Consider the following 26059-nt stretch of genomic DNA (forward strand, 5'->3'; position numbering starts at 1 on the left):
ATCCATCCATATCTATGCCGAGTTTAATTAGCGAAGCAATTTTTCGCAGGAGTTTACCACTCTCTCTGCTTCAGTGCTCTTTATCATGTGCAACCTTCACAGCATTATACCCCTCTATGCCTCCCTGATCGAATCCTGTTCGTCCGCTAAGAATCTCAAACGCCTTCGAGAAATCCACGCTCGAATCCTGACCGTTGGAATAACCCACCACGACTTCATTCGAGCCAAGCTCGTCTCTTCCTACGCTACCTGCGCACAGATGCGCGAAGCTGCCTACATCTTCTCCCGTACAAATCGTCAGTCCACCTTCCTCTTCAACTCTCTTATCAGAGGCTACGCTTCTCTCAACCTCTACCGTCAGTCCCTCGCCGTCTTCCGTCAGATGCTCCATGAGGAAAAGCAGTACGATGGGCGTACTTTAACCTCGGTTCTCAAATCCTGCGCCGGCCTCTCGGCACTCCACCTTGGCCGTCAGGTCCATGTCGCCGTTTCGGTCAACGGGTTCTCCTCCGACGTCGCTATTTGTAACGCGTTGATTACTATGTATTCTAAGTGCGGTGACTTGACCACCGCCCGCCGCGTGTTCGACAAAATGATGGAGAAGAGTTCGATCACATGGTCGGCGATGATATCTGGATATGGCATGCACGGGGTTGCTGACGAGGTTTTTCGGTTGTTTGAGGAAATGTTGGCAGCCGGAGTATTGCCAGACGGCGTTGCTTTTACGGCGGTTTTGGCGACTTGCAGTCACGCCGGGTTGACGCAAGAGGGACGCAAGTATTTCGAGATGATGGAGGGGAGGTTTGGGTTGAGGCCGGGGTTGCAGCACTACACGTGTATGGTGGATATGTTTGGGAGGGCGGGACATGTGGAAGAAGCAGAGGCTTTGATTTTGGATATGAAGGCGGAGCCCGACGAAGCATTGTGGGGTGCGTTATTGGGGGCGTGTAAGATTCATGGGAAGATAGAGGTAGCTGAGAGAGTGGCAGAGAAAGTCTATGGAAGAAGTGAAGAATTGAGCCAATTGGCGACTTGAGACTTAATAAATCCGAAGCTCAGTCAAATCGGGTCGGGGCCAGGACCGGGCCTGAACAAAACCGAGGGACCAAATTGGGAAATTTCCTGGCCGGGCTACAAACGATCGCACGTTACGGTGAAGGATTCATCAATCATCACCCACTATCAACGGCCAGCAAGGTTAGCGACAACAGCGGGCGAGTCAGCATTCTGTCTCGTATATAATCTCTACCAGTCCTGCTCTGAACGGATGGTTTATCGACTTTTCGTTTTAAAATCCTTTCCTTCGGATTGTTTACTTCCTTTTTTTAATGGAAGCTTCGTAAATAATTATTAATTATTTGATAAATTAATTTCTAAATTCTGACCTGGTTCATCCAGAACTTTGAAACCCTAGGAAATCTGAACAATTAGTCCTAAAAATCTATAGGGATTTCACGATAATTCAGAACTCTTCCCATAGTCTCTTTTCAGATTGGCATCTTTTTCTTTTTTCTGTTTGGATTGATTGAACTTAGAAGGTAGAAAGGGAAAGAAGATGAGGAGAGTTTTCGGTGCGAAGAAAGAGAAAGAACCCCCTCCTTCCATACAGGACTCCTCTGATAGGGTACGTTTTTTGTTATCAAATTACCTCTTGCTTATTGTATTTTTTTTTTCTGTTCGTATTAATTCTATTTGTTTGATTTTGTTTTCTTTAATAGGGTTGACGATCTTTTATTTTTTTTAGTAATTTATTTATTTCCTCCATGGTCGTGTTATAGGATACTAAGAAGTTAAGTTTTACAGACATCATTGGATTTCGTTAATTCAAAGGTTCTTCTTTTGCTTGAATTGTGTCACTTTTCATAGAATTTGGTTTAGCTTTTATTGTACAAGACTCTCTTTAAATTGCGGTCCTTTTTGTTGAATTTTCGTTTTGTGCTCTCTTTGGCAGTGAATATTGATTTACTGTGAAACGAAGTTATACAGACGTATTAGTAATGGTATTTAGTCAACTAATTTATGAAATAGAATGTCATGCAAACAATTGAGACATAATAAACCAATAACGGTACTTGAGTTGCACCATCTAGAATGTAAAATAAGCATATGATGGACAGAAGGAGAAGGCTAATTTCACCAGATGTTTGAACTTTGAATTCCTTCTCCTAGGACGAATTGTTCCCCAGAACTGATCCTCTTAGTTATGATGTGAGTAGGAAAATCAGCTTATATCCTTAGATTGAACTATTGCCTTATTGATTTGTTAGCTCGGTGATTAATAGTGTATTACAAACTAGACCACTCATTGATTAAAAAACTAAATAAAAGAGATGAAGTCTTGGGATAATCAGCAATGAATAGAATTTGGAGGATTGGGAAATAAAGTGTATGAACAAAGTGAGAAGAAGAATGAGCACAATTCAGCCTCTCTCACCTTGAAATAGATAGAAAATCATGGAGCTCTCTTGGGGAAATCAAATGGGCCTCTAATGCCAAGATATGATCTGTGGTGGTGCTCAGCTTTTGCTCTTCATTGTTGAACAGTCTAGCATTTTTTCATTACACCTTAAAATACGGTCTATTGCATGCTGTTTTTGGATAGACTTATGACATTAAGGGAGGTACTCAAGAAACTCCAGAAAGGGCATAAGTAGTTCCATTTTCCATTTATGTTACACAGATGAAAATGTTGGTTCAGGGATCATTACTGTACCTCAGGGAGCTGCTAGGCTACTAGTGATGTAATGGATGCCTCATATTTCAGTTTTCATGTGTTGGTGAAGAAAATCAATGAACTTCAGCAACAGAGTTCTGCAGCAACTGGAATGGAGGTGGCTAGGTTGAAGGTTGACTGCAAAAGATCGTTGGAAGTGGTACAAAAATGGAAAGAAATATTTATAGACCTTCATAAACTCTGTAGATGAGCTTTTAGGCAGTGATCAAAGTGATCAAATACAGACACAATGAAAATCTCCCTTGTGTGACTAGACCTTCATAAATTAATGATTCTTTATCTCATTTTGGGGTTCTTCCCATTTATGTGATGAAGATACTGTTGGAGTGAAAATTTTAATAAATTCTCATGCAACATAATTCACTCAATCAAGTGATTGAATTTTTATTATTTTGGGTAAGGCCCATTCAGGGAATCATCCGGATTGTCCCCCTTAATTACATCTCCACAAGAAAGTAAAGAACACCTTTTGATTCTGACTTGGAGAAATGAATGCTTAGAACAAAAGAGTACTTTAAAAGAACTTTTCATTTGCTTTTCTTTTACATCAAGTGTACAAGAATGAGAAGAAAACAGAACTCTACAACAATAAATTTCTCTCTTTTCTTTTTGATACAAAGAAGATTTCCTTCTCACTCCTTTCTTCACAATAAGCTGTAGTCAATCAAATGAAATTATGATTCTAGACAGCCTTAATCCTTTGGATTTTTGTAGACAAGAAGGGAACCGTAGGCAATCAAATTGCATATTTGATTGTAGACGATTTTATTCCCTCGCTTTTCATTCTCATTTGAAGGGAACCATAATTAGTCTTTGAGAATTAGACTGTAGATGGTTTAATCCCAAGCTTTGTGTTAGAAGGACTATAGTCAACCAAGTAAAGGTACTTGGTCGTAGATGGTTTATTTCCCTCTATCTCCTTTTTCAAAACTGAAAATAAAAGAGAGAAAGAAGGATACATAGTAGAAGACCTATATAGGAAGTGTTCTCTGAGAGGACGTTCCTTTTCCTACCTGTATTAGCGAGACTTCTTTTCCTTCCCTGCCTTCCCTTGAGCACCTCTCTTTTTTCCTCTCCTTATCTTTGTTTTTCTTAAGAATCTCTTGTGACAATTTTCTCTGAAGAGTCTCTCTGTGTCTCTAGCTTCCCCTTGAGGAGTTTAAATAGGGAGTGGGGTAGTTATGTAACTACCTCCACCTCCTAGGTGAAGGACACTTGCCCCTCCCACTTAAAGAGAGGGGACTCCCATACGGGATACTCTTTTATAGTTTTAATGATTTGGCTAGCAGACTAGCCAACCCACTTATTTGAGTTCTAATTTATTAAATATTATTTGGATTAAAAAAAATGCCTTCAACAGATATGTAGTTGTTGGTATGCTTATGCAAGACATTATCAAAATCATTTATAGATTTTTTGGTTTTGATTTTTTAAAGAAAAGATATGATGCACAAATGAGGCAGGGCATGGAAGAGATTGTTGTTAACAACAATCACCGTTGTGAAGAAATAACTAAAAACGGTTCAATCAGATGCTACATCTCTAATAACAGGAGAGGAAGGCATTTTAGATGATATATCCTATTTATTGTTTTGCCTATAATCTCTTTCCTCCCCATGAAGGAAATAACATTGATAACTCTTAGAAGCGAAGAGCAAATACAACAAATAGAGACAGAGACTTGGTCTTTCGATCTTACAGTGGTAGATATATCAAAAGAGGTAAGTCTTGCTGCTTCCACTTCCTCTATCCCCAGTGAGGTGAGAAGAACTTAAGAAGGCGAAAAGGAGGGAACTTGGGGTTGGTGAAAGCAGGGGAAGTCAGGGAAAAAGAAAAAGAAAGAGGGAGGTAGAGGAATTCAGAGAGCGAAAAAAGGTGTATAGTAGAAGGAGGCTATTGGGTTTTGGCAAAGAAATAGGGGGCAAAGGAGATACTAGGAGGGGAAGGGAGTTCAGAGGTAGCGGAAAGAGTTGGGAAGGGAGAGGCGAAGGCGGAAGGGGAGATATGGAGAGAAAATGGAGAGATTGTTGTAGAGAAGAATTTGGAATTGAACAAGATAGTCAACAAAGGGGTTACATTAGGAAAATCTCTCAGACTATTCCTTTGGGGAGGAGAGGGATTTGCCAAAATAGCCTTCGAACATTTTGAAAGAAGGAGAATAAGAGAAAATCTAGAATGAAGAAAGGGCAGAGGAGGATCAAGTTGTAGTCGAAGAGTGAGGACTAAACCGAGGGGACCCAAATAATGGAGGGGGGATGGGGAAGGATGAAGCTACTAAGTTGGAATGTTAGGGGGTTAAGGGAGGAGAACAAGAGAGCTTTGGTACACAACTTAATTAGAAAATAGAGGCCTGATGTCGTCCTCTTGTAAGAAACAAAGTTGGAGGATTTCGACATTGTAAGTATATGTTGATCACCACGACCATAGTAACTCAAATGGTGTTGAACCAACATCACAAAGGTACCTATGACGAGTTCAGGACTCGGCATAAACCTGCGATGAACTTTGAGTCTACACAAGCTTGCGATGAACTCAGAGCCTAAAACGAACTTGCAATAAGCATAAAGCCATCTCAAGGCTGCGATGAGCCTAGATTAATTGCACATATGCGATGAGTATGGGCCGCCACGAGGCTATAATGAACCCAAAGCCCTCACAAACCCGTGATGAGCTCAAGTTCATCGCAGGTTAGAAATGAGTAAAGAAACACATGCTTCATTAATAACGCGCGTGACAAAACTTCCAGTAGGACTAGAAAAGACATGTGAGATAAGTATTAACGTCGTCCGTGCTACGTCAGTCTAAGAGACTCGCAAAAGGAAGTAACACACGTGTATTATGAGAATCCTCAGACGAAAGGAAACCCCGTCCTTGAGATATCTCATAAGACACGTGGTGAAACCCTAGTGGTGTTTCCTAACAATTGACACCGAATCCAAGATTCCCTTATCTAGTGGGAATCAAACACTCGCCCTTCAAGGAGACCCCCGTACGTCGCCTTACCACACACTACTCGCAGATATAAATGTGATGAAAGAGATTTGGGGGAAGGATGGGGGAGAGTGGGTGGAACTGAAAGCCGATGGGTTGGCGAGAGGGTTACTTATTCTGTGGGATCCAAGAATGTTTGGAAAGATTGGGGAGTGGGCTGGGAGGTTTTCAGTATCAATATGATTGTAGGAGACAAATGGGGAGTGCATTTGGGGGTTGATGAATGTGTATGGGCCAAATGAGGAGGGGTAAAGAGTGGAGTTCTGGGAGGAGCTAAGAGGGGTAAGGCAAAGTTTGGGGGGAAGAAAGAGGAGATATAGTGTGGGGATGGGGAGATTTGAGGACCCTCTATTTGGTAATGTTGTTCATTCATTCATCCTGCTAAGACATCTTCTTAAAAAGCTATTAAAATTATAAAATCATTAATTTTTGTGTGAGGACTAAGAATTTAGGACCCTAACATGGACTTGTTTGGGCTTTCCTCAAGCGGTGTGGCACAAAGGCAGCTCGTAGAATTAGGAATGTAATATTTTTACATCACATTAGCTACTTTAAGTAAAGTAATTGAGGAAGAAAAGAGATTGTGGGTTTTACATGCTTGAAAATATTTTATATGTTTGATTTTATTTTTAAATTCACATTCGAATATGCTTTACATGTTATGTTTATGTATTTTAATTTAAGATAATAGATTTTTTAAAACATTTATTTTAAAATTTAAAGTTCATATTTTTTTATTAATATTATGTTTAATATTTTTTGATTTTTCTGACTTTTTTTTTGATTGTTTAGCATTTTTTTTTACTTCTGCGCCTTGCTTCAAAAAGGCGCGCGGCTCGCCTTGCGCCTTGGGCACAAATTGACCCTTGCGCCTTGTGCTTTAAAACACTGGGGGGGTGCAAAATTTCTCTCATAAGGAGTGTGCTTCAAAGCTTACCTACTTATTATCTCTCATTGCTGAAAATTCCAACTTCCGTGGCCAAAAAAATAGAAAAAAATTAGAGGGATTTCCTTTGGGAGGGGACAAAGGGTCCAAGGAAGTTTCATTTGGTAAAGTGGGAGAAAATCTGCAGGTTGAAAGCTTCAGGGGGTTGGGTTTCAGAAGAATAAAAGTTCTCAACAAAGCTCATATGGGAAAGTGGCTATGGAGGTTTGGGTTAGAGAAGGAAAAGGATTTATTATGGAGAAGAGTGGTGGTGTGGAAGTATGGGGTGAGTGTGTGGAAGCGCATAATGAGTTTCAACCAGGATTTCAGAGGTTGGGTTAGTTTCAATGTAGGAACCGGATCCACCAGAGTGAGGCTTTGGGAGGATGTTTGGAGTGGGGTTGGGAAATTGTGTGATCTGTGCCCAAGATTGTATAGGCTGACTGAACATCAGGTCTCTGTGGCCCAATTTTCTAAAGTCAGTGGTGATAAGGTGGTTTGGAGCCCAAAGTTTAGAAGATCTCTGTGGGACCAAGAGTTGGAGGAATGTGTTACCTTGCTGGACAGTTTGGAACAAACCAGAATTTCTACAACTAGAGAAGATGGCCTGTGGTGGAAGGAATGCAGAAATGGAAAATTCACTGAGAAGTCATTTTACTTGGCTCTCATCAAGGATAATGTAAGCAATGAGCAATTGAGGGGAATATGGGGAAATCCAGTGCCCCAAGATTTGAAGTTTTTGCTTGGCTGGCTGCATTGGATAGTGTCCTTACAACAGATCATCTAAAAAGTAGAGGGTTCCGCTTGGCTAACTACTGCAATTTGTGCAAATCAGATGAGGAAACTGTACTGCATTTGTTCTTCTCCTGCCACTTAGCAAATTTCATTTGGAGATTCTATTCTTTCCTCTTTGGGATGCCCCTCTTCCAAGCATCAACATCAGCAGAGATCTTTTCTACATGGCCAAAGTTTAAAGGAAGTTCGAAAGCTAAACTTGCCTGGAGCTGCACTCCCTTTTCAGTCTGCTGGTTTTTGTGGGGGGAAAGGAACAGGAGGCTCTTTGATGGAAAGGAGAGGAGCATTGAAAAGTTGGTGGCATTGGTCGGCAAACTCATCACAAGCTTGGGTCATTTCTCTTCAAGAATTTGAGGAAATCAGTTCCTCAGATTTTGCTGAGAATTTCTGGAACATATTAGAGATTCAAACTTGTAATATGAATCAGTTCAGTCTGAACTGAAATTTGATGTTTGTTTGCTTTGATTTGTGAGGTGTTATCTTGACACCTGAACAGAATGTACTTGTTTTTTATTTTAATATGCTTTTCTGTTTCTCTAGGCTTATGTTTTTGTATTATATATCTCATCTTTCTCCTTGTGTGTGTGTATATATATATTTCACAATTGATCATAATTTTACTTGTTAGAGTTAGCCGAATAAGGGTAGATTAGTCATCTCACATTGGTTTAGTTATGAGCTTATGTGGCAGTCTTATTAGAGGTTCTCTGTCCCATACTTAAGTAGGGGCAGTTTAGTCCTTGTACATTTAATTAGAAGCCTAATCACTACTATTAAGAGGTCGACTGATAGGGTTTAGCTATCAAGTTTGGCAGTTCTTTCATCTTCTTCTTCTTCTCTTCTCTTTCTTCTTCTCCTTACTGGTTCGGACTATTGTAGTTACAGTAGCTACAGTAGCTACAGTGAAAACATGGTATTAGAGCGTGACAACTTCAGTTCGTGACCTGTTTTAGTTCGTGACAACTTTAGTTCGTGCTTCAGTTCTCTCCTTTTCTTCTCTAGGCTGTCAATGGAGAAAAGTGATTCGTCCTAGGCCTGAAACATCACAGTTTTTTTCTGGTGCTCAGAACCTTCTTTCCTAAGAAAACAACTTCAGCAGTGAATGGTTGGCTGAAGCTCTCAAATGAAGGTTGGTTATCTCTCCTTTGTGTGCTGTTGGTATTTCTGGGTTGAAAATCTTCAAGAACTTGAGAGGACTGATTAGAACCTAGAAAACTAAGTTGGTTGTTGCCCTGGTTCTTGGAAAAAATTCCTAGAACATGTTGTGTTTACAGTGACCAAATGGTGTAAGGGCTGCTACTGTAGGTGGCCGAATGGTGCAAGGTGTAATGCAATGGTACCAATTGAGTTTTTTTTTTGTTGGTCTTGTGGTGCCCTCTTAAAAGCGTTAAAGCAGGTCTGTATTGTGTGTGACAGCTATGGCTGTGTGGTGGTGCTTGTAATGCACGAACTCTTGACAGTAGTAGTGGTGTGACAGCTAGTTGAGTTTTTGCTAAGTAGTTGTGGTGGTGCTTGTAATGCACAAACTCTTGACAGCAGTAGTGGTGTGACAGCTAGTTGAGTTTTTGTTGAGTAGTTGTAAATGAGCTTGCATGTGGTTAGTAAGTGCTGAGTTAATGTCGGTGTAGTCTGTGTTTTTTTTTTTGTGAAATCAGTAGTGGTGTGGATAAGAACAAAGGCGTGTGCATCTATCATTGTGTTTAGGGACTGCTGTAGGTTCTGGAACATCAAACTCTTGACAGTAGCACTTAGTTGGTGATTGGGTATTCAGATTAGAGGCAGCATTGAAAGAGTATCATGGCAGCAATGGGAGATGGTTGTAGTGATCAGAAACCTAGTGTGGTGGTTTCCTCTGACTATCTAGGTGTACAGATGACCTCAATTAAACTGAATGGTGAGAACTATGTTCCATGGGCCAAGTCGGTGGAAGTTTTTCTCAAGGCAAAGAGAAAAGTGAAGCATGTGAAAGAAGATAAACCACCGGCTGACTCTCCAGAGTTTGATGATTGGGAACAGGAGGATTCTCAAATCATGACATGGCTATGGAACAGTATGGAACCCAAAATAAGTGCCAACTTCATGTTCTTAGATACAACTAAGGACATATGGGAACATGTTCTGGGCAAGATAATACTACAAGGGTATATCAGCTCTATCAGGAGTACTTTGGTCTGCAACAAGGAAATAAAACCCTAGAAGAGTACTATGCCAGTATGAAGAACCTCAGAAATGAACTCAATGTCTATCATCCTCTCACTCCAGATATTAAAGTTCAGCAACAACAGAGGGAACAACTAGATGTCACAAGGTTCTTAGTGGGGTTGAAATCAAAGTATGAACCAGTTAGAGCCCAAATATTGGGGGGCTCTACCCTTCCTACACTTGAGGAAGTGTTTGCTCGGCTCCGCAGGATTTCTTTGGGACAGATAGAGAATCCCACACAGTCTGATAGATCAACTTTTGTAACAGCCAGAGGAGGTGGACGTGGTACGAAAGGGGGAGGACATGCCTCCCGAGGAGGTCGTGGTGGTTTCATATTTGGCCGTGGTGGTGGTCGTGACTCAGGGGGAGGCCGTGGCAAAGAAAAAGGCAGCTTTACAAGGAAGTGTACCCACTATGGCAGGGAAGGACATTCCGTAAATTTCTGTTATGATCTTCATGGCCGCCCTCCTTCTAAATGGGCCAATCATGCTATTGCTGGTGGGGTTGATGTCAGTGATAATCAACAGGCAGACCTAACTCCTTCCACATCTACATCTATTTCCGGAAGGGAGATGGTGAGTGTACCGCGTGATGAGTATGAGCGGTTCCTTCAGTCCACTTCACAGCACAGTACTGCTACTCTTGCCCACTCAGGTATAGCTTGCCTGTCATCTAAAACCTTTCCTTGGATTATTGACTCTGGAGCCTCTGATCACATGACCGGGACTCCAGGTGTGTTCTCTTCTCTCTCTAAAACTTCCACATCTCAAACTGTTACCCTTGCCGATGGTTCCTCCTCTCCCATCTGTGGTGTTGGCAATGTTGACATGGCTTCTCTTTCTTTATCATCTGTTCTATATGTTCCTTGGTTTCCATTCAATCTTATGTCTGTTGGTAAATTAACCAAGACTCTTAACTGCTCTGTTACTTTTTTTCCCATCCTCTTGTGTTTTTTAGGATCTCAGGACGGGGAAGAAGATTGGTGGGGGGCATGGAGCTGGTGGATTGTATTACCTTGACGGTGGTGGATCGTCAGTTGCACTTCAGACTTCACTCACTCCTCTACAGTGGCATTGTCGACTGGGACATCCTTCTCTCAAGGCACTCAAGATATTAGTTCCGTCTTTGAGTCATTTGTCAGTGTTACAGTGTGAGTCGTGTCAGTTTGGGAAACATTGTCGTGTTTCCTTCAGTCCTAGAGTTGAAAGTCGTATGTTGAGTCCTTTTGCTTTGGTTCATTCATATGTTTGGGGCCCGATCAAAATAGAGTCTTATAATGGTTACAAGTATTTTGTCACTTTTATTGATGATTGTTCAAGAATGACATGGATTTATTTAATGAAAGAAATGAGTGAATTATTTTCCATTTTTCAAAAATTCCATGCTGAAATACGTACACAATTTGGTGTTCCAATCAAAGTTCTTCGTTCAGATAATGGTCGTGAATATTTTCTAACTTCCTTTCAACAGTATTTAGAACAGCATGGCATCATTCATCAAACTTCTTGTGCATCCACTCCTCAACAAAATGGGGTGGCTGAACGGAAGAACCGTCATCTCCTTGAAACAGCTCGGTCTATTCTTCATCATATGAGTGTTCCTAAACGGTTTTGGAGTGATGCTGTACTTATTGCGTGTTTCCTCATTAATCGGATGCTCTCCTTTATTCTTCATGGTCGGTCTCCCTTCTCTATCTTGTTTCCCACCTTGTCTCCCTTTCCATTAACACCTCGTATCTTTGGCTGTGTGTGCTTTGTTCACAATCTGAGTCCTGGAATGGACAAATTGGATGCACGCTCCATTAAGTGTGTCTTTCTTGGCTACTCTCGGACTCAAAAAGGGTACAAGTGTTACAATCCCATTACTCGGAAGTGCTATGTTTGTTCTGATGTCACATTTTTTGAGTCTGTTCCCTTCTTCTCAGGAACTGAAGCATCTTCGTCTCCACCTTTACTTCCTCTTCCTCTTCCGGTCAGTGATCCCGTTCCAGGTGTTCCTGTTGGAGTTGACTCGTCATCTCATCCAGTGCAGATCCCTACTGAACGACTACCAATTCGGCAAGTGTACACATGTCGAACGACACCGGCCCCTCCTCCAGCTTCTACCTTGTCCATGGATCCTGTCGTTGCTCCTGTTGCTGAACCTTCAGGACTTGACCTACCCATTGCCTTACGGAAAGGTAAACGTAGTTCTACTCTCCATCCCATTTCCAATTTTGTTTCAGTATCTCACCTTTCCGCCTCACATCACCAGTTTGTTTCACTATTGTCATCTATTTCCATACCTAACAATGTCCAAGAGGCTCTTAGTTCACCTGGGTGGAGGCAGGCAATGGAGGAGGAACTCTCTACTCTTCAACATACTCACACGTGGGAGCTCACTACTCTTCCCCCTGGTAAGCATGTTGTGGGTTGTAAATGGGTGTATACTGTTAAATACTTGCCAGATGGTAGTGTGGAGCGTCTGAAAGCCAGACTTGTTGCTAAAGGGTATTCACAGTTGTATGAAGTGGACTATATGGAGACCTTCTCTCCAGTGGCTAAGATTAGCTCTGTCCGTGTGTTAATTTCCCTAGCAGTTATGTATGATTGGCCTTTATTTCAACTTGACATAAAAAATGCCTTCCTTCATGGTGACCTTATAGAGGAGGTATATATGGAGCAACCACCTGGGTTTGTTGCTCAGGGGGAGGCTGGTAAGGTGTGCAGACTGAAAAAGACAATTTATGGGTTGAAACAATCGCCTCGTGCTTGGTTCGGGAAGTTTAGTGAAGTGGTGAAGAATTTTGGAATGAAACAATGCCAGGTTGATCACTCAGTGTTCAGCTATGACTCAGAAGCTAGAAAGATTTTATTAGTGGTCTATGTGGATGATATTGTCATAACTGGCAGTGACAAATCGGGGATCGACAAACTCAAGGTCTTTCTGCAAAATCATTTTCAAACAAAAGACCTTGGGACATTGAAGTATTTCTTGGGTATAGAAGTTGCTAGATCAAGACAAGGTGTAAACTTGTGCCAAAGAAAATATGTTCTTGATCTATTGGATGAAACATGACTGTTAGGTGCAAAACCGGCTGAGACTCCTATGGAACCAAATGTTAAGTTGAGCGGTGATATAGGGGGAATATTTGATGATCCTGGAAGGTATAGACGACTAGTGGGGAAGCTGAACTATTTGACTATCACGAGACCATACATCTCCTTTGCAGTCAGTGTGGTGAGCCAATTTATGCAGAACCCTCGTATATCTCACTGGGATGTAGTTCTTAGAATTGTAAGATATTTGAAGGAAGCTCCAGGTCGTGGGTTATTGTATAAACCAGGAGGAAAACTTGAAGTAGTTGGGTACACGGATGCAGATTGGGCGGGCTCTGTGTCTGATAGAAGATCTACTACCGGTTACTGCACATTTCTTGGAGGAAATCTTGTGACGTGGAAGAGTAAAAAGCAGACGGTTGTGGCTAGAAGCAGTGCTGAAGCTGAGTACAAAGCCATGGCACACACTACATGTGAATTAGTGTGGTTGAGGAATCTCCTACAAGAAATCGGGTTCCACATGGATAAACATATGAAGTTGTACTGTGACAATCAAGCTGCGCTCCATATCTCATCCAACCCTGTTTTCCATGAGAGAACAAAGCACATAGAGATTGATTGCCACTTTGTGAGGGAGAAGGTTCTTACTAGAGAGATAAGCACAGAACATGTAAGCTCAGGTGATCAGTGGGCAGATTTGTTTACAAAAGCCTTAAGCTCAGGGAGAGTGAACTATATATGTAACAAGCTGGGATTATATGATATATATTCTCCAGCTTGAGGGGGAGTGTTAGAGTTAGCCGAATAAGGGTAGATTAGTCATCTCACCTTGGTTAAGTTATGAGCTTATGTGGCAGTCTTATTAGAGGTTCTCTGTCCCATACTTAAGTAGGGGCAGTTTAGTCCTTGTACATTTAATTAGAAGCCTAATCACTATTAAGAGGTCGACTAATAGGGTTTAGCTATCAAGTAATGCATGTAGTGTCTAAAATCTTCCACTTCTTACTTGCTGAATTTGGTTCTTGTTCTGCTTGTTTGACTATCTTTAGGAATTTGAATTGCTTTTGCTCGTATTGGATATGATTTTCTCCATTTTTTTTCTTGATAAAATGCATCCAAATCTGCCTTTTGTTTTCTAAATTCACATTATTCATGTATGTTTTTTGATCGGCAACAAAGAACAATAATTTCATTAAAACAAACAGAAAATATACATGATACATCAAATTATACAAGATAGAGAGCATATTCATGCTATGTTTATAAAGTATTTACAACATTGCCCAAAACATATGATTTCTATTCACCCACTAGACTGATATCTAAATTGTTTCTCAGATTAATAAAAGAGGTGAAACTGTGGATGACAAGATAAAAAAGCTTGATGCTGAACTAAGTAGATATAAGGAGCAGATCAAGAAAACACGGCCTGGTCCTGCTCAAGAAGCTGTAAAAGCTCGGGCAATGAGGGTCCTTAAACAAAAGCGAATGTAAGTGCATTTTGATGCTATTCCATCTGATGGTAACTATACTCATGATAACTGTAATATGTTATTCTTGCATGTTTAATTGAATAATTGGAATGCGATTGTAGCTTTAGAAACACATATTTTATGTGCATGCAAGAGCCAAGCATTCAGTGGTGCTCTCTATCTGGGTATTTTATTTATAGGAACCAACCGGTACCCTAAGCTAGTCAGGTGTTCTTTATGCTTCCAAGGAAAAAGAATTTACCTCTTAATTTATTTTAAGTAAGGTTTAGCTTTGTCATTTCCTTTGTAAGCTGTACCAGACATGTAAAATGCATACAAAAGAAGCCATATCATACCGGCAGATAGATCTCAGTTTGTGTAGGGTTTTCATGTAAGCTTCAAAATCAGATGATGAATGATTTTTTTTTGAGGGATAGCAGAAAACCTGTCTTGTTTTCTCAAACTCTAGAGGTCAATTAGTATTTGGTTGACTGTTTTTGAATTAGATTTGCAAAGTTGATGCACTCCATATTTCTCTGTTCTGTGAATCTGGTCTTGCATTATTTGGGGCACTTTTAAGTTTTCTAGGAATTTTTTCTAGTTCGTATGTACCACCTAACCAGAATTCTCTCTTTTTTGGACTGTTTGATCAGTCTTTGATTATTATTGGTTTGCAATAGGCTGCAATGGCAAGGAGAGTTCTTATTGGACCTGTTGGGTTCCTCAAGGTCCTGCATTTCTCCTAGTAGTGGTCCAGGTCTGTGTATGGCTACACTTTTGTTGATTGGAGAATATCTATTTTGCACAATTGGTATGCACTTGTGTTTATTGATGTGGTATGGCTTTTAGTAAAATGTCTGAAGTGGTTTCTAGCCAGGGTATTCCACAGAGTATAAACTCTGTTTCCTTTACTTGAGAATAAAGGGATTTTACTTATCACTGTTAAATTAGATAACACCGACTATTTGCAGTGGTCACAGTTTGTATGGATGTTTATTGAGGCATGGGAAAACTTGGTTATCAGTTATCTTAATGAAAAACCAAGGAAACAGATGGGGACGATCCAGCCCATGGTAAGAATCTAAGGTTCATGCCCCCTATTGCTGAATTCTGTGCAACGTGAGATACTAAGGATTCTTGTTCCTTAAGGCTGCTAAGGAGATATGGGACGCAACAGCCAAGACCTATTCTTAAGTGAAGCATTAACTGTGACTTATATGCACCATTGTGCACGGAGCATGCAGTTTCCTTAAAGGATAAGGTAGAAAGTAACCAATCTTCAACCCAAAATTTGACATGGCTAGAGTGTAAATCTTAAGTAGAGAAAAACTTCCCACCTTGAATTAAGTATATGCAAGGCTCAAGCCTCAAAGTGAGGAGAGGAGGACGACTATGTAGTAATATGAAGCAACTCCTCTATAAAGGTTTGCACTTACTACAATGCCCTGCTAAGATAGTTGGGGAAAAGGAGGCAAGATATGTATCTTTTATGGTAAAGATTGACGTGATAGGAACTGCTGTTGGAAATTACATGGCTGGCCACCCAGGTTAATAAGAAAGGGTAGAACTCTTATGCTAGCAGTCCCATCTTTTTGTTGCTTTACAATTGGGGGTTCCAAGAGGTTAGTGTCTATTATTGGAGTTCGGATCTCCTGCCAAAAAAACACATTCCCCAACCCCCTACCAACTTGATCTAACACCGCACATCTCACCATGAGACCGAGATCCACTATAAAAGTGGGACCCGCCATATATGAGATGTATGGTGTCAGATCATGTTGGTATGTTGTTAGAATGTATTCTGTTAGCAGGTGATCCAGACAGGATAAAATAGAGATTTTTCATTGGAAGGCATTTCTAATGGACAGCTCTACTTCCTCAGCTTTTACCTACTAAGGAATATGTACATTTTCCTTTTATTTATCTACTTGTTCTACTCCTAGTCCGTCATGGATTTTTGATAATGTTGCTTTAGACCACATTATAGGTATGTTTTCTGCCTGATGGATAAGTCTCTTCCATTGGTGGAAAGGGTATTACTCCTATCTATTGGAATATTACTCTATGTTGTGCATTTCAAATTAACTACTGATCTATTTTTGATCACCAATATTGCAAAATGTTTGAATTTTGGTGTCACTTTTTTTTTTTTTTAATTTTTTATTGTTGTATTCTTTGGAACTTGAGTTACAGAGAGGGTGATTGGGATTTGGGAGTGGTTGTGAAGCTAGTAGCTTGTACCTCCAGGTTTAGCAACTACATCACTAGTATCTAATCAGTCTACTGGATTAAATAGTATTATTTAATATTAATGGTAATAACTAATAAATACCAAGTAATTAGTTTGTACAAAAGACTTGGTCGTGTTTCTTTTTTCTTTTCTTTTCCTTTTTGTACTTGCTAAGACTTTGCCCTCATTCATTTGGTTCCTTGAAACTAAAGTATAGGGGTGCAAGTTGTCTGGGCTGGGCTGGGTTTACGCTCAACCTAGGCCCAACCCTAAGAATTGGAGTAAGGCCCAAGCCTGATGTTAAGCCCAAACTATCCAACCTGGGTCCAGCCTGCACTGAAATTTGACACACTCGGTCTGGCCGTCTGGGCTCGGGTTGGTCAATCAGCTCACACTAAAATTTTGATATAAATGTATGTGTATATGGAATGCATGTATGGATATATGCATGTATTAGTGCAAATATATATACCTATATATTCATATCAAATATATAACTATATACGTATATATGTAAGCACATAGTCAGGTTGGGCTTGGGCTGGGTTTGGGCTACCTAAGTGATAGGCCTGGGCCCGGCCCAAAAAACCAAAAGTTTTAGGTGCAAGCCCAGCCTGAGTACCCAAAATTTAAGCCTAGACCATGTAAAATTGCGGGCTGGGTTGGTCTGGGCTTGGGTTGGGCCTGCCCAAGTTGCGCCCCTACTAATGTGTGTCAATTTTCAAAACATTGTAGAGTTTCATATCCTTTGAGTAATAGTAGTGTTTTATTACTTCCACGCTAGTTTATCCTGGTGATTGGGGTTCTATCTACTCCATATTATTTATTAGTTTGTTAACTTTAATGATGGTTGTACAGGTAGATTTGGGTTTACTTAATGAAATTCAAGGATAAAATGTTTGACAAATTTAAAAATTTACATAAAGGCTGATACAAGTATGAAACATGGTTCACAATTTTGATATTGGTGGGCGTTTCACCATATAGAGATGGCAAAATTTTGGAGATATTTCACTGATTTTGCTAAGACATTTGGAAAATCTAAGTAATCAAGGAAATTTTATAAAAATATGAAATTAGTTAATAAGCCTTATTTTTTATAAGTAAAATAAAAATATATTAAAGAGCAGTAAAAATTGACATTTAATGCCAAAAAATCCATTGCAAAGAACAGTATAAGTCATATAACAGAATACTGAGAGACTTAAATTAGGAAAATCCTAACGTAAAGATTTATTTTCCTTTAATTACAGAAATCTTGATTCTTGTATTTGGATACAGGATACTTTGTTCATCAGGCAATTTTTCTTCTGGTTCCTTATTTAAGCTGTTATCTAGGGGCCTACTATCAGAGTTAAAAAAAAATGTAGAAAAATTGGGCATTATCCCTACTATTATATATTTATCTGTAAAAATGAGTTATAAATGAGAAATATTGGTCAAGAATACAAAAAAAAAAAGAGAATAAATGCATGCCCTTTGGAAATGACAATGTAATTAATTGGTATCCTTTGAATGGAGATTTATGTAGTTGAAATGATGCTCTCTTTATTGACATTGTTAATGCCAACCAAAGTAGTAGAAAGAATTTTTTTTTGGAGAAATTTGGTAAAATTATGAAATACAATGACATTGTATAATTAGTAAAGTTGTATCTCTTATTCTATTTAATTCTCCTTTTTTTCTATTTATATATTATGGCATTACACTGTAACAACAACCTTTCAAGAGTGTAAAGCCTTTTTCTTTGTTGGATTAGTCCCATAGCTATTCGGAATGGGAATTGAATCGTCAAACACCTCTGGATCTGGAGGTTCAAATACTGACAAGCTACATGAATTGGAAATACATGGATATTGAGATATTCTAATTCATCAGTTGGAAACATCTAAATGCCTAAAATTGGAACTCCAATTCCTACCCTCTCCCCCAAATCCCTGTGATCCAATTTTTTTCCATCCATATTAATTTCAGTTATATTTCCCATTTATGACGTGTCCAAATACCACTTTCTATTCCATGTCTCAACCATTTTCCAACTAGCACTCTGTACATTACCTATTGTCATAAGATGAAATATCCTTTCCTCTTTTGGTTTCTTCATTGCCTGTCCCAAAATAAGAAAAATAGTATATGGAATGAGTGTATATGGGGGGATATACATACTGTATATAGAAGATTGAGAAATGTCTATCTCCAATCTGCAAACCTGCACAGGTATATAGCTGCCACCATTCAGAAAAGAACCACTTTCTGCACCCAATTCCTCCAGGCCATTAACAGTTGATTTCTGACTAAGCTATCAAGTGATTGAGTTCGACCCTTGGACTCAATCTAATGTGAAATGAGATGGATGAAACAATTTCCATTGTTTCATTGCAGTATACTGAGCAAGTTTCATTGATCCATGCCAAAATATTTTGCTCCTTAGGATAACACTAGTAAACACGTACATGCATTTGCACATGACAGTATCTCTAAGACAACTATTTACAATTCATGGGCAGTTTTTGAACAGTTATAAGTGTGCAGTTTTTAAAGTGAGAGTAAAGGACATATATGCCCTCTTTATGCCCGTTGTATGCTGCTTAGATAAGAGGTAGAAAACGTCCGATGAAAATTTCAGAAAGAAGGGGCATTCACTCTTTTATAGGTAGTATAGATTAGCTATGTCTCCGACAATGGTTAAGGGAGTGATGCAACTTTTAGGTCCCGTTTGGTTTGTGGGAATAGGGGTCTGGAATTGGAAACGGAATGGGCTATTCTGTTTCCAACTGTTTGGTTGGGAGGAATAGGAATCCCATTCCCATTCCTGGTGGAATGGCATTCCCTCCCCCTCCCTTGGGAATGAAATCCCATTCCAGCCGATTTCAATTCCCATTTCAATTCCTGCATGAACCAAACAGACTATGGGAATAGAACATTCCGATTCTGATTCCGAAGGATTTCGATTCCAATTCCAGTTCCGAGTTTGAACCAAATGGACCCTTAGATCTTTGTGCACCTCTAAGAAAGGTGACCACTTTGACCATTGTAGAATCTGCATCTTGAAGGTGTCACTAAAGGCCTAAACGATGCTATTAAGGAAGTTTATACATATTTGCAGCTGGCTTGGGCTTGCAAATGAGGATACCAACAAACTGCAGTTTAACCATTTATGCCACAGGAGGTAGGGGAAAGGCCCTAGAAACTTTTAATATAGTTATTTACCAGAAGCATTTGAAGTGGTTGCAGATGAGACCTGATCATGTTAGCTTTCCTGATTATAAAACATATTAAATGGGCTAGATGCCATCTCCACTTATTATGAAATGCTAATGCTTGGGACTGAGCCTTTCTGTGATGGATGGTTAAAGTCAAAGCTGAGCTGAGCAGAAACATGCTGGTTTCACCATGTTGACTTCACTTATGATCAAATGAACAGACCTATAGGATGTACTGCAATAGTTTCCTATCTATGTTTCTTCTTTCTGCAATATTTGTTCGCTTAATCTAGTTACTAATCAGGTATGAAGGACAGCGTGATATGCTCTACAACCAAACTTTCAATCTTGATCAGGTTGCATTTGCCGCTGAGGGAATCAAAGATGCTCAACAAACTGTATGTATTAAAATGCTTCTTTTTTTTTTTTTTAAATGATTCTCTTAAATTTTCTCTAATGTGCTATTGGGTGCGGGTAAGATTGAGGCTGTTAGTAGGTTTTCCATGTACATGACAAACTCTGTTCACAAATGTCAGGATACAGCACGCATATTTAAGGGTTGCGTTTTGATTACAATTTGTAATTGATATACTGAGGACACCCTCTATTATTTATCAAATATTATTTCTATTTACTAATTGTTATCAGTATAAATGGGACAATCTCTTGGATTCTGACTGCAGATGTGCACAGTTTGTAAAAGTGGGATGAACCCAAATCAACACCTTTTATTCTCCCATTTATTGATGTTTTGGTATGGTATTAAGTGTTAAGTAGAGGCTCATGACGTGCTAATTTTGTGCTGCTACTTAGATGTCAGCTTTGAAATCTGCAAACAAGGAGTTGAAAGGAATGATGAAGACCGTGAAGATTCAAGATATAGAAGTATGTATTTCCTGGCTTGCTTTAATTTCCATCTTAACTATTATCCTCTACCCAGCCAATTTCAGAAACTAGACATCTGGTTCTGGTGATGTGTAGAGCATGCAAGATGAAATGATGGACCTGATGGATACAAGTACTGAAATTCAAGAATCTCTTGGTAGAAGCTATAATGTACCTGATGACATTGATGAGGAGGAACTCATGGGTGGTAAACTAATATTTTTTATTTCACATGATCTTGATAAATTTTTTTTTCAATTCCTAGCATAAAAGAGATATTCATAGGTTTCTCTCTATCAGGAAAATCAAGGGAATTCTGTTAATGTCTAGTGATACCTTCTTTTTTTTTCCTTGTTTATTTTGTCACGGCGTTTTCAGAGCTTGATGCCTTGGAAGTTGATATGGGAATGGAGACAGAGTCGGATGGGGTACCCAGTTATCTTCAACCTGAGAAGGAACATAATGTGGAAGAGGAACTCAACTTGCCTTCAGCACCATCTGGACATGCGGCAGTACCACCTAATAGAGCCCAGGTACATCTATGTAAACATTAAAGTAAGAACTTAAGGATTTCTGAAAACGAACTTCCCTCAAATCTATTTCATGTGATAACAATGTGGGATCAAGTACCATGCAATACTGAAGTGAAATGATTCTATTTCACATGGCATCCTAGAAGACAATTAATCCTTGAGAAAGAAGCAAACCATTGTTTTCTTTGTTATTTAATTTTATATGATTGTATCTATCCAATAGCTCCTACAATATTCAGATATTTTGTTTCATCTTTTCTGTTTATATGTAGATGGATGCTAGTTAGCTTGTTTTTGATTGTTGGGTATCTGTTTTTATATTTTTTGACAAGTAAATATAAAAAAATCATTAAAAGAAAAAAAAAGTACAATCAGGTAGGTGTTAAGGAAACACCTACAAATATAACAGCAAAATGAGAAACACCAATTCAGAACAAATCATCCAAGTTACATATTTGTAACCCTAAGACTTTCCCCAAAACTGTCCCCTAGGTCCTTATTTACCTAATCAAATTCTGGCAATATAGGACCCAAAATGACGCAGATTTACCAATAGCTGCCCCTAACCTTCCTTGTTCCCTCAATTGCTTTCTTTTGATCGTATTCTTCCCTCCTATTCCTTTCGAACTGTTCAGTTGCCTTTTTGACTTCCCTCTCCTCATCCAAAAAGAATAATCCAAGTGATTTTCCTACCTCCACTTGTCTTTCCACCAATTGTTCAATCTCCACCCTCCCTTCACCAGTTTTCTCTTTGCCAAAAAAATTCCCCTCTTTTGAGGCCTTCTGTCACCTCACCACTCTCCTTTACTTCCTCTTCCCTTTTCCCCCTAACATCCACTTCTTCCCTTGCAGCTCCAATCCCTCCACTTCCCTGTGATGAAAATCCTCTCTTTCAATTATACAGTCTATGCTGTTGCTCAAGTCTGTCACACTCCCCATGTGATTTCCTCCTTCAAACTGTTTTCCCAACCACCCCTTTCAACTCTCCTTCTCCGAATATCATCTTCTATGTTTGAGGCTATCAGCCCAGACGAAGATGGAAGAGGAACTGAACTTACGTAGTGTTTAGTTGTTCAACCATCTCAAGGGTTTTCAATCCAGGAGGGGATCTTTCTGCACTCCACCTCACACTCCAAACTTCCCGGAGTGACATTGATTGAGATATTATTGCCACCAGAAATAAGTGTTCTCAACTGCAACTTTATTTTCCAGCAATTGGGCTTCAGCCGATGATCCTCTTGTTGAGCTTTCTTCTTTCTGATGAGAATCATTCACTGTTGCCTACATCTTCCTTCCTTCAGTTGTTGAGATTTTCTTACCTTTTTCGAACCTTGTTACAGCCCACACCAATTTATCCTTTCCAATCACCAGCCCTCTATGATTATTTCTCCCATTTTGGATCCTCCAGCCCAACATAAATCAGTTTTTCCCAAAAGTGCCCTTCATAAGCCGAACTTATTTTTCTGGTTCTCCCCTTTAAAGTCCCTACTCTTTCTTTGGAAAAATTTGGCACCACCCCTTAAATCCATCCTATCCACTTATTAGTGACTATTCCTTCTCCCTTCTCCTCCACATCTCGCCTGACTGTTGGTCTTCCACCACCTTACATGACTCACCACCACCTGCCTTCCACTTAACGACCCCCCAACTCCACTCCCTCCACGTTATCCTCTCTCCCTCTGAAACTGCCACCTCATCTTCTTCTTCCTCTCTTTCTCCAACCTCTCCTCAGCTCTGAAGCCAGTATGATCTTCAACAGTGCCCTTCCCACCGGTTCCTTCCTCACCCCTTCACCAACATTGTCTCTTGCTCCACTTGATCCCTTCCCCTCCACTCTAAGAAAGGTCCCATCTTCTCCCTCAACCAGAATCCTCAACACATGCATTTCCCTTGCAAAAATAAGGTCAAGGCTATGTGGAATAGCTGAAGTGCCTACCACCTCAATCATTATCCTTGCAAGGTCCAACTTCTCCCATGATCTGTTTTTAACGTCAAACTTAAAGAATCTGCTGCAGTGATTTCCCACTTCTTTGAAGGTTAGATGCTTCAAGCATGCAATGGAATACCTGCCACCCCAATCCAAATCGTGTGTCTTCTCCTATTTGCAGATACTTCCTCTGCCGCTGGGTACCACCAATCTAATCTCAGGTCAAAATCTTTCTTCTTTGAACTTTCTGTCTTTAAAACCCATTCCACATACTGTTTGTTATGGAAGATAAACAACAATCACCCTCCATTAACCTTCTAACCCTCATGACTTCTACTTTTCTCCATTCCAACAACAAGCCCCCACCCCACCCCACACAAAGAGAATCTATTTCCTGTGGACTCTTTACTTTCTTTTTCACTAAAAAAATGTGGGTTTATCAACGTCAGTGAAGCAATGACTCTTTTTTCATCTCTAGTCAATGTGAAGTCAAATTTGTGCCTATGCATTGACTAGATATGTTCTATATTTATGATATTGATGCCTTAATAAATAAGTTAATATTAGAGATCATACTTAAGTCTTTGTTTTGCAGACAAAGAAAAGTTGGGCTGGATGGGCTAGGAAAAAGAATCCCGACCTTGTTGTCCAAAGAAAAAGTGCAACCTTAGACTATTTGATATGCCTTTTTGTTTGTGGCAATTCCATCCCAAAACACCACTAATTTGAATGAAAGAACTCCTCTACTGCTCCATTGTGACCTGGGTGACCAGGGTTCAAATCTTGCGAACAGCCTCTGTATGTGCCAGGGGTAAGACTGCGTACATCTGTCCCTCCCCAGACCCTGCATTGGTGGGAACATCGTGAATGGCTGCCCTTTTACCATCATCCTATCATGTTCCATCACAAATATTTGAAGAAATAACACGAGTATAACAAAATGTAAACATATTCTAGTATTATTTCAAATAAATGATTTTGTGGTTGACTAGTCGACCTGATCAATGATTTTAGTTCTTCTAGGCAACCACTTCATGAGTATTAACCTACTCGTTATGACTAGTCATCACTTCGATAACACTGATACAGAGCTTATTATATCATAAACCTTGTTATCAAAGTTTCTTTTTTATTCCTACTGGTTTATGGAGCAAGCTGCTTAACCTGGTCTTTACAGAATTATGAAAGCAAAAGAAAATGGTGATTTGACGTCACAAAACCCAAAAAAAAATGTTATGTGAAACTGACGTGAAATTGCTATTTTGTATAAAATTTGAAAACAAGAGGTGCAAATATAGCAAATATTGTAATTACAACCTTTTCTTTGGTAACCTAATTACAACCCAGAAGTAAATTATCAAGGACACTAACAAAATTTATGGTTGAAAGCCTGGCATAGTAAGGACCCGTTGGATTTCTTGTATGGTTTCCTCTTATTTTTTCCATAATTTCTAGACACTGTATAGTTGCAAGTTTATGTTTCTCTATAATGGAGAAGACCATTTTAATGCAATGGCAGTTCTTCCACGAAGGCTATTGACTTTTCACTCCCATTTTATTCTCTGCTTTTATGCTTTCATGTTCCTTTCTTAAACTGTGATGCTTTACAGGCTGAAGATGAACTAGGATTACCTGCTGTACCTCGAGCATCGGTTCGTGGCTAGGGAGCTTCATTGACATTTCATGTAACCATGGTGTGCAGATTTTATGTTTTAATTCAAAAGCATTATGATTGTACTTTGAAAATTGGCTGTTTATTGAAGAAATATGTTGTATGGGTGGGTTAGTGAAGTGAAATTAGGTACCATTGTAGAATAATGGGAGGGGGAACAGAAAAAAAAAAAAGACGAGAAAAACAACCTACTTTGAATGTAAGGAGGATGGCCATATTAGCTGCTATTGAATTTCAATTACACGTGGTTTCAGGAAGTTCGCTAGTTCTGTTTTGGTTTCGCTCTGGGTCTTTGCAGTTGCTCGAATAGACCAATTAAAACCACAAGGGTTCATATTTTGATTCAGTTAAACAACCATTCGTTTCACCATGATCTTGACAATTGTGACCACGCTTTGCACAATCCGGATCTCCTATCCACGGAATCCTTCCCACGCCTACCCACATAATACTACAGCTGTACATTGGGAATAGGGTGGCCACAAGCCGAATTCTTCATAAGTTATTCGAGCTAGGCTCGACTTAGTTTCAACCGAGCTTTGAGCCGAATTTTAGTTCAATTTACAGGCACGTTTATTAATCGAGCCGAGTTTGAGTCTAATAAAGCTTAATTGCTTGCGAGCTGAGCTCGAATAGTTAATTGTTATATATATATATACATAATATTTTTATTTTTATATATAATAATGACTAATTATTATGATTTTTAATTTTTTAAATATAAAATAAAAATAATTTATATATATAGTTTTTTATTTTTATAAAACATTTTTCTCAAGTCGAGTTTGAGCCAATCTCGAGCTTACAAGTTGTTGGTTCAAACCGAGCCCGAGCTCGAGCCTCATATTGCCTTGTTGAATCGAGCTCAAATAGCTAGCTATTCAGTTCGGCTTGGCTCGGCTCGAAACCACCCTTAATTGGGAACATCTCCCCATGGATGGTAGCGGTTGCAGTGTCCTGTGGGTAGGTATGGGTAGGATCCTTGTGGATAGAGATCTGAGCTCCTTCACTTTAGAAGGAGACGTGATGGTGATGCTAGTAGGGGTGTCAACAGTATTCGAAAATCTGATTTTGAATTCGAGATTCAACATAATTGAATCTAATTTGGATAACTTGAATATCTAATCAGTCGAATTTGGATATCCTATTCATACCGAATAATTAATCGAATTCGAATTCAGATATGACCTGATTCGATTCGATAAATATCTGAATTCGACTGATTATTTAATTCTTAAATATAATATATAATTTTTTTAAATGTTTTATATAATTTTTATATATAATAATTAAATTATATAAATAATTTATATATTTTATATAAATAAAATATTTATTTTATATATTTATTAATTATCTAAAATAATTAATTAGTTGAATTTGAATCAAATCAAATATTCGAATATTTAATTGAATTCGAATTTGATCTGTTTACACCCCTAGATGCCAGCC

The 26059-nt window shown here is 39.2% G+C and overlaps 1 protein-coding gene and 1 pseudogene across 3 annotated transcripts; both read left to right on the forward strand.

The window, feature by feature from the left end:
* Positions 1–37: 37 nt before the first annotated feature.
* LOC148847593 (vacuolar protein sorting-associated protein 60.2-like) lies at positions 38–24864 on the forward strand. 2 transcript variants are annotated; one of them, XM_088949448.1, is made up of 8 exons: positions 814–1624; positions 14024–14175; positions 19494–19556; positions 19895–19988; positions 20404–20475; positions 20572–20683; positions 20854–21008; positions 24546–24864. In XM_088949448.1, exons 1-8 carry the CDS (start codon positions 1556–1558, stop codon positions 24597–24599), a joined length of 771 nt encoding a protein of 256 aa, XP_088805574.1. In that variant the 5' UTR covers positions 814–1555; the 3' UTR covers positions 24600–24864. The 2 variants fall into 2 exon arrangements, with proteins under 2 accessions (XP_088805575.1, XP_088805574.1); XM_088949449.1 differs by lacking the exon at positions 19494–19556 and having other exon boundaries at positions 38–1624.
* LOC148847594 (pentatricopeptide repeat-containing protein CRR2, chloroplastic pseudogene) lies at positions 86–1588 on the forward strand (annotated as a pseudogene). The gene has a single exon (XR_016100702.1). The product of XR_016100702.1 is annotated as a pentatricopeptide repeat-containing protein CRR2, chloroplastic pseudogene (transcript).
* Positions 24865–26059: the final 1195 nt, after the last annotated feature.

Source organism: Nelumbo lutea, chromosome 6 (assembly GCF_056320005.1).
Source record: "Nelumbo lutea isolate HS-2025 chromosome 6, American lotus-T2T, whole genome shotgun sequence".
Lineage (NCBI taxonomy): Eukaryota > Viridiplantae > Streptophyta > Magnoliopsida > Proteales > Nelumbonaceae > Nelumbo > Nelumbo lutea.

Excerpts from the sequence above, each read along its gene's own strand:
- LOC148847593 (XM_088949448.1), top strand. The coding sequence starts at position 1,556 with ATGAGGAGAGTTTTCGGTGCGAAGAAAGAGAAAGAACCCCCTCCTTCC. Across the intron at positions 1,625-14,023 it reads TACAGGACTCCTCTGATAGG|ATTAATAAAAGAGGTGAAAC; the intron begins GTACGTTTTTTG and ends ATTGTTTCTCAG. Across the intron at positions 14,176-19,493 it reads GTCCTTAAACAAAAGCGAAT|CTGGCTTGGGCTTGCAAATG; the intron begins GTAAGTGCATTT and ends ACATATTTGCAG.